Here is a 9,152-nt window from a genome sequence, read left to right on the forward strand (position 1 = left end):
TCCACGCCTGACCAGATTTACTTGCACCATGTTGAAGATCCCTTGCAAGTCTATCCTCTGTAGTCTGCATAATTGTTTAATAAACCGCTCTCTCCGGGACTTGAAACCTGAAATTCCTGCAATCTGCAATAAATTGCATAGTCTGGGATTCGAACCCCAGACCTGGATGTAGAAGCCTTTAAACCTTAACCAATTGGCTACGGTGCTTCCACAAAAGTGATTTCCTGAAGACGTTAACTGTATTTTCACGTAATCGGACATATCTTATCTCAATCTCTTTATTCTTTTTGAGCTTTTGAGTGTATAAAAAAAACTTCGGATGTATATATTTAGTTCTATCGCTTTTGATATTTCTTTCTTTCGTTTGAGCAACGCATGCCGCATTTTCTTCGTATAGAATTACTGATTATGTATTGTCTACGGGAGATAGAATGGCTATGTGAAACACTTGAATTGATGGAAGCTGTATACTCTGCCACCAACACCTCGAAGTCATCTTTTCTTTGCGTGTTCTTACTCCTCCACCTTGTGGAAGAAGCTGGCGCAAAATCTCTTGGGGAACCTTATACCACCGAATGGGAGGACATTGTGTACCATCTCACGCATGGAAAAATCTCACTATTTCAAAGATTCCTTATTTGCTACCTGTTCCAGGCTGCTGTCTACACCATTTGGAGAGAACGCAACGGTAGGAAGCATGGTGACCTTTCTCGTTCAGCAGATACTCTATTTCGGCTGATCGACATGCAGGTCAAGAACAGAATAGCAACTCTAAGAATCGACAAAAGGATGGAGACCGCTTATCAAAGTTGGATTGGTTTTGTGGGAACATAAAACATAGATTGTTTACCAAAGTTCATTGTTAGGAACTAAGTCATAAACAAATTAGTTCATGTTGTAAACAAGAATATTTTCTTTTGAATCAAATTTAACATTTTATTAAAAAAAAGAAAGAACATATGTGTTAGCTTATTGATCTTATCCATACACACTCTCTACGTGTTCTGTGGAGTGCGATAAGCTCCGCATAATTGGAAGAGATGGCCACAAGTGTTTGTTTCTGAGAACGCCAAGATATAGATGTGCTCGATCCTGAAAATTTATCATGTTTGCGATCGGGCTTTGTGTAGATCTAAAAGATATCCAACGTCTTGAAAACCAACCATTTCACTTTTAAAATTTTAAGAATAAAATAAACCTAAAGATATGTCTTCTTTTTATTTTTAAGACAATTAAAGTGGTCTTGGGTTCCCATTTGAGCTCATGATCCTTGTGATCCTTTCCAAGTTCTATCGCAAGTTTACTTGGGTCGTCCACATTTTCATGATCAATGGTCTAACCGTCTGTATTAACATGTGGGCAGTCCTTGTCATCTTGGTCGATGGTGAAACCGTTCATGATCGTATCACTCATCCACTGCAGAAAGATAGTGGTGTTCATGTCTTACATGTTCATTCAAGTGACAGTTTGGCTATTACTCACTAAGGCATTACATAATGCTACTTTCAGTAAGTTAGTTCACCTTAAATAATTACGTTGTCTGAAATATCTTGAATTATGTACACATGAAGGGAAGTGATACATGTTGCACTTTTTCCGTTAACCATAGTTTTCTCATTTGATTTTTCTGGTAATGCTTTTAATGAAGCACCATGTTGTGCATTTTAAAGTACTTTAATATAACGGATACTAAGTAGATATATTATAAATATTATGTGATGTCCGGAAATTATTTGATTTGTTCATTTTTTCGATATTTTACTTGTTCTCTAAGTAGAACTTAGTTCTCAAGTAACTGTATTTATATATAAAAAAGCTCATCATTCATGGTATAAGATACACAAATTCTTTTTTATTCTCTTCTTACTTACAACAAAACTGAAAAATGTCAAAGAAAAAAACATGAAAATTTTTCAAATTAACAAAATCTTAAAACTTTTATAAATTTTGGTATACCTAAGCATATTTGGAATTGAAGAACTAAATCGAACTGGAAAAAAGGAGATTTGATTCAGATTTGGTTCCAACCAATTACACAATCAGATCATATATCTCTAAAACCAAAGAACTATAACTGAACCGAAATCGAATCAAAACCAAATTGGAACTAAACCAAGAACCGAATAAATACCCAAATTTCTATAATATAATTTATATACTTATAAATACTAACTATATTTAATTTTAAAATAATCAAATAATTTAAAATATTATTTATAAACTGAAATACCCAAAAAATGATTACCATGATACTTCTATCCAAAATATTTTAAATTATCCAAATTATCTAAATTTTTATCTAAAACCCAAAAAATGATATTTAATCCAAAAATCTTGGATTCTTTACTTTTATCATGAATTAACCAAAAAATTGAACTAACCCCGAAGGATCCAAAACTATCTTGGTTATTAATAGGTTCCTAACTTTATTACACGAACAAAAATGAGAACCCAAAAAACTGAACCGAAACCAAACCAAACCAAATTTTCTAAATTACCGAATATATACTAAACCTCTAGAACCCAAAAGCCGAAGAACTGAACTGGAAACGAGAACCGAACCCCCATGGCTAGACATACCTATTGTCAATTTAGTTTTGTCCACTTTAACCATTACCCAATTTGGTATTCAGCTCATTTAGAGTGCTTTTAACTGAGCGTGATCATAACATGTCCATAACAAATTGGAATGGGCATTGAGAGAAATTAACAGCTATATTTGAAACTTAACCTAAACTAGCTTTCGACGTTCGTAAATGGTTATTTTTGGCGCCACATAATGAACATGCTTCTCATATTTTCGGTTTAATCTTTATCTGAATATATAGCACATACTTACATAAGAGAGTAATAAAACCCAAGAAGAATATTGAAACGTTTCTAGTACCTATAAGAATATTGAAACCCATATTCCGTTCATTGGTTACTTCATAGTTGCATCTAATTAAATTAAATTAAAAGAAGAATATTGAAACTAATTAACAAGAGTTTGTTGGAAAATGTTGAAAGATATCATTTCCGAAGTTTGTGGACCATTGGCATTCCTCTTTCTTTTAATGTAGACGAAAGTGATATAGTAAGAGTTACACCAGATTTGTTTTCTTCGTCTCTATAAATTCTTCTGCAAAAGTCCTCTAAAGTACTCCATTTGCTTTCTACTTGTCATTCTATTTGCTTGCTTCTTAAAACATTTCTAACCTAACTTAGGTTGATTCTCGCTGTTGCTCTGATGAATAATCTTATAGAAAGACGAAGGGCCATGGAAAAAAACGAGAAAACAACACTGTTCGACAGAGTATCTTCTTGGTCTATCAAAGATATTCTCAACAGAGACCTCTTCAAGCAAAAGGTTTGTGATCTCTTTCCACCCCTTTGTTCAACAGTGCTTTTATCTTTGTTACTTTTATATCATGTTCCTCATCAGTGGTGTAATTTTTGAACAGAGAAAGACAATACCAGACAGGTTTGGAACTGTCGATGAATACGTTCACTGCTTCATTCCTCACCTACTCGAAGAAACTCGAACCGAGTTGTTCTCGAGCTTAAAATCTTTATCTAGGTCTCCTGTCTTTTTCACACATTCTATGGAGAAAAGGATGAAGGAATCTAGTGGAAGTTCGTCGAACACATTGCTCTACGACATAACATTAAGCAATGAAGATAATTTTAGTGCCAAGTACCAGCCAAAATGTGGAGATCTCATTGCTCTGACCAAGACAAGGCCAAGAAGAATTGATGACTTGGATCCTTTACTTCTTGCCTACGTATTCAAGATGGATGGTGATCTTATCATCTCTGTGCATGTGTCTAGATCGTTATCTCTTGGTGAGAAACATTCAATTCGTTTTGGTGTTTCCCTCACGACTTTAACGACAAACACAAGAATTTGGAATGCTTTGCACAACGAAGCTGCTAATTCGACCCTGATCCAGAGTGTTCTTCAGGGAAATAATCAGGTACGTGTGAGGAAACAATCTTGTGTATAAATTTTACGTGATATATAGTTTATAAGACTCTCATATCAGTGATTATAACTTAATATATCACTAGGATTATATATTATCACTATAATGTTTATTGTATAGCATCATGGTTAACAACCTGATTAGCATGTGCATTAAAACAAATTTGAAATGCTTTATTTTTGCTGATAGATTAATTAACTTTTTTTTCTCTATCCATCTTAAAATAGTGGTTTATTTTATGCTTCAGTTTGGTGATTAGTTGTTTTGCTTGTGTCACAGGCTACAGAAGAGTGTTTTTGTTTTGGTAATGACGATGACGATTCTGACCGTGTTTTGGATATAATCCGTTCAACCAAATTGAACACATCCCAAGAAGCTGCAATCTTGAGCTGCGTGAAGACAACAAACTGTAGTCACAAGAACACTGTCAAACTAATATGGGGACCTCCGGGTACAGGCAAAACGAAGACCGTTGCGACTCTTCTCTTTGCTCTTCTCAAGCTACGGTGCAAAACAGTTGTGTGTGCTCCTACAAACACAGCTATTGTAGAGGTAACACAGAGACTTTTGGCTCTATTTAAGGAAAACTGCTCGTCAGAACTTGCTACTTATGGGCTGGGGAGTATTGCCTTATCCGGAAACCTAGAGAGAATGGGAATAGACAACAAGGATGATTTTCTCAATGTGTTTCTTGATGAGCGCATTGCGAAACTTGGTAACCTGTTTTCGCCATCATCTTCTGGATGGGACCACATATTGGAGACACTGATACTTTTTCTTCAGAACACAGAGTCTATGTACAGTGATTATGTAGATCGATTTGAGGAGGAAGAAGAGAGAGAGTTTACTTATGGAGAGTTTGTAAGAAAGCTTTTTAATGGGTTAAGTGAAGAGCTGGAGACGGATATGGATGATCTTTGCACTCATCTGCCAAAGTCTTTCATTTCACCTCGAGTTGTGAGGAAAATGATGGCAGCCCGTCAAGCGCTTCAACGCGTCAGATACTTCTTGAAGGAGAATAGCTCCGGAGATGAGTTGATAGAAGGAAGCTTTAAAATGGACTGCTTCAAGAGACTCGTCACTGTTGACTGTCTTCAGGCTCTAAGTTTGCTACCAAAACGTTTTGAGGAGATTCCAGACTTGTTGGAAACTGAGGATATCAAGAAATTTTGTCTCCAAAACGCGGATATAATCTTCTGCACAGCCTCAGGTGCAGCGGAACTGAATCCAGCAAGAACAGGAAGTATAGAGCTCCTCGTGGTCGATGAGGCGGCTCAGCTTAAAGAATGTGAATCAGTTGCTGCACTGCAGCTTCCTGGTTTGCGTCACACTGTTCTAATAGGAGATGAGTACCAGTTACCTGCAATGGTTCATAATGAGGAATGCGAGAGGGCGAAGTTCGGAAGAAGTTTGTTTGAGAGGTTGGTTCTGCTTGGTCACAACAAGCATTTGCTCAACGTTCAGTACCGGATGCATCCTTCCATCAGCCGTTTCCCCAACAAGGAGTTTTATGGCGGGAGGATCACAGATGCTGAGGTTGTTCAAGAAAGCATTTATCAGAAGAGGTTTCTTCAAGGAAACATGTTTGGTTCCTTCTCTTTTATCAACGTTGGTCGCGGAAAAGAAGAGTTCGGTGATGGACATAGCCCTAAGAACATGGTTGAAGTTGCTATGATTGCTGAGATCATATCTAATCTTTCCAAAGGTATTTTGATTAGTAATTTAAGAATATATGAATCTGTTTGTCTGTATTCTTACTATATGATTAATCTTGTAACAGTTTCAAGGGAAAGAAGGATGAATGTGAATGTTGGAGTGATTTCACCTTACAAAGGACAAGTCAGAGCCATCCAAGAGAGAGTCGGTTCCTTATCATCAGGTCAGCTTTTGACTCTGAACGTTCGATCTGTGGACGGGTTTCAAGGAGGAGAGGAAGACATCATCATCATCTCAACCGTTAGAAGTAACGGTAACGGCAAAGTGGGGTTTCTGAGCAACCGGCAGAGAGCAAACGTGGCACTGACTAGAGCGAGGCATTGTTTGTGGGTGGTTGGGAACGAGACGACTTTGGCACTAAGTGGTTCGATATGGGGGAAGCTGATAAGCGAGGCAAGGTCACGTGGATGTTTCTTTGAAGCTGCTGATGAGAAGAATCTGAGAGATGCCATGAATGAGGCTTTGCTGGAAGATGTGTCTTCGAGTTTTGGAACTCTTTCTATTGGGAGGAATAGGGGAAGAGGTGGTTGGTAGTTTTTTTTTTTTTTTTAATTGTCTCATTTTTGAGCTTTTTTTTCCTATGAAAACTTTGTGTGGGATTTATGATTTTATTATGGTATTTTCTATTTTGGTTTCCAAATTTCACATATAGAATTGGAATTTTCTTATTTTAAAAACAAGAAGAATTAGAATTTTCTTAATAAAACAATTAAACATACTAAATGTAGGAGATGGATTACATCCTCCACAAGGCTCATCGTATAAGAGGCCCTAATCCAGCAAGTCGGATCGATTTGGTCGGTTCAGTGGCTAAACTTATCGGTTTGACCTTAGAGTACTTTTAGCCGGTCGAGTAAGTCGGCTAAAAGTGGCCGGCTTGGAGGGAGCCTTGTTCGGGCCCTTATACTCGACCTCTCGCATCAAGGCCCAAAGGGGCACCAAATTAGGGCATCAGAGGCATGAGTCCTATAAGAAGGGAAAATGAAGCAACAAGAAGCGGACTTTTGGACCATTGAACACACTGAGCGGCTAGATCTAGGGTTTTAGACTATCTCTTTGATCTTGTTATTTTTCTATCTTGTTGCTCTTGAATCTTCTTGTCACTCTTGTAACCCTTCAAACCAAATCTAAATAAAACGTCTTTAGCCATCCCATTTCTGACTTCTTCCATCTTAGTCGACTGAATCCCGTTCAAACAATTGCCGCCCACCGTGGGGCTGACTAAAGTAACGTTCTAGATCTACATGGTTCAAGATGACGCCACCTTCGGCGCTCCGGGCGGAGAACCGACACCAACGCCCGAAGCCGCGCCACCCATCGCCGCAGATTTTATGAGCTCTATCATGGCTCGACTTGCTCGTCAAGACGAAGTCCAAAAGACGACCAACGACCAGCTAGCTGCTTTGGTCGCGGCACTCACAGCTCCCGACGGCTAAACAAGCCGTCCCCAGCAGATACGCCGTCGCCTCTTTAACACCAACCCGACGGCGACCGGAGGCGACCATATCTCAGACAGCTTTCAACATTGCGATGGCACGGGCTCGACTCCCCGACGAAGAAAGGGACGCAGGCTACTGCCAACTGTTCGTCGAAACTCTCCACGAGCAAGCCCTAACCTGGTTTTCCCAGTTAGAAGAAAACTCCATCGGAAGCTTCCGCGACTTGTCAGCAGCTTTTCTCAAGACTATTATGTTCACCAAGCGCAGTGCTACTGCCTCTAGCTTGTGGAACCTCAACCAAACCAAAAACTAGAGCCTCCGCGACAACATGGAGAAGTTCAAAGCTGTAGTCTCGAGGATTGAAATTCCAGACGGTATTGCCATCGACGCCTTGCAGAACACGTTGTGGGTTCGTTCTAAATTTCGAGAGGATTTATACCAAAACCCAACTACGTCGCTCCAGGACGCTATCGCGCGATCTGACAATTTCATCCGAATGGAAGAAGATACTAACGCCATTCTTAGCAAGATGAACGCACCCAAAGCTCCAGAGGCTAAAAACGCCAACACGCGACAAGAACCGCGCCAGCATGCTCCAACCGACAAAAATGGCCGCAAAGACGGATAGATGTATGTCGTCAACGAGAACAACGTGCCGGTTTCAACTCTCGTAGTCCGCGGAGAGGGATGGAACAAGTGGGTAAGGGAGCTTGATTCGTCTGACAAACCAGTCGACGCCGTTTGCTCGACCCAGACTACAACAGCAGCAGGTTCAGCGGCAGGACCTTCCAAAACCGTTGATCTCACCAAACAGTGCAAGTATCACGATGTCAAAGGGCACGATACAACAGAGTGCAATTCACTCTATGCGCACTACCTCTCCTCCTTAGCAAGTGGCGACTTCAAGTTCGAACCACTAAAGGCTAAGCCGAAGAACGGCAAGAGCTGGAGCAAGAATAAAGAAAGGAGATCCCAAAGCAAAGCTACAGGCAAAAGTCAACATAGCGAAACTCAACAATGAGATGACGAGGAGGATGCCCCAAAGAGTAATGGTGAGGCAGACTCCTAGGCTGACGAAGAGCAACCAGCTAACCGCAGACCCATTGAGGTCATACCTTCCCAGCAAAACTTGTCGTCGGACGATGAGAACGATGACACACATGTACTCGAAGATTTGAGAGATGTTCTGAAACAGAAGTTTAAATCCGAAAACAGCAACAGCTCCACGCGCAATGATCTTCGAACAACGTTGAATGCACGGAAGTCGCGGCGTATCTCGGCAGTTGACCCTGATCCCAAAGAACGCTCGAACGGCGACCTTAAGGATAAACTCAACGCAGGAGCATGCGATCTCTGAATCCGCCTTAATCGTTCTAAGCCCACTGACCTCCGGAGGCGTTTGGAGCAAACTAAGATGTCAAGCAACGACACTCCATCATCAAAAAACGATAACAGCGTCCCAACCGATTTACGCGCCTTCTTAGACTCCAAGCAGGTCCAAACACGACGTCAACTAAATGTCATCATGGGCGGTTCTCCTCCTTGCGGCAACTCTGTGCGCTTCGTCAAGGATTACCGTCGGCAGGTCGCGACTTCGCAGAGATGGCCGACTAGGCCGCGAAATTACCCTCCGATAACCTTTTCACCGGATGGCGCTGAGGGGATTCACGTACCCTACAATGATCCTCTTCTTGTAGTTCTTGGAATTGGGGAGTACGACGTCACCAAGGTCCTCATCGATACAGGAAGTTCCGTCGACCTCATTTTCCGAAGAACCCTGCAGAAGATAGGAGTCGATCTCGACGACATCAAACCATCCTCCAGAACATTAAACAGCTTCAACGGATCCTCCGAAACAATACTGGGAACAATCCGCCTTCCGGTACGCGCATGTGGAGTCACTCGGACTGTCAAGTTTGCCGTCGTAAGCACGAAGGCTCCTTACCACACCTTACTTGGAACCCCCTGGATACACTCAATACAGGCCATTCCATCTACTTATCACCAGTGCGTCAAGTTCCCCGGTACGGAC

The 9,152-nt window shown here is 40.8% G+C and overlaps 1 protein-coding gene across 2 annotated transcripts; it reads left to right on the top strand.

The window, feature by feature from the left end:
* Nucleotides 1-3,256: 3,256 nt before the first annotated feature.
* On the top strand, nucleotides 3,257-6,224 carry LOC106343039 (probable helicase MAGATAMA 3). Of its 2 annotated transcripts, XM_013782153.1 has the most exons (5): nucleotides 3,257-3,349; nucleotides 3,444-3,956; nucleotides 4,245-4,807; nucleotides 4,853-5,670; nucleotides 5,746-6,224. In XM_013782153.1, exons 1-5 carry the CDS (start codon nucleotides 3,260-3,262, stop codon nucleotides 6,213-6,215), a joined length of 2,454 nt encoding a protein of 817 aa, XP_013637607.1. In that variant the 5' UTR covers nucleotides 3,257-3,259; the 3' UTR covers nucleotides 6,216-6,224. The 2 variants fall into 2 exon arrangements, with proteins under 2 accessions (XP_013637607.1, XP_013637606.1); XM_013782152.1 differs by having other exon boundaries at nucleotides 4,245-5,670.
* The last annotated feature ends 2,928 nt before the right edge of the window (nucleotides 6,225-9,152 follow it).

The sequence above is a fragment of the Brassica oleracea genome, chromosome C4 (assembly GCF_000695525.1).
Source record: "Brassica oleracea var. oleracea cultivar TO1000 chromosome C4, BOL, whole genome shotgun sequence".
Taxonomy (NCBI): Eukaryota; Viridiplantae; Streptophyta; class Magnoliopsida; order Brassicales; family Brassicaceae; genus Brassica; species Brassica oleracea.

Coding starts and splice junctions, on each gene's coding strand:
- LOC106343039 (XM_013782152.1), top strand. CDS start 3,260: ATGGAAAAAAACGAGAAAACAACACTGTTCGACAGAGTATCTTCTTGG. Junction 3,350..3,443: donor GAGACCTCTTCAAGCAAAAG/GTTTGTGATCTC, acceptor ATTTTTGAACAG/AGAAAGACAATACCAGACAG. Junction 5,671..5,745: donor CATATCTAATCTTTCCAAAG/GTATTTTGATTA, acceptor ATCTTGTAACAG/TTTCAAGGGAAAGAAGGATG.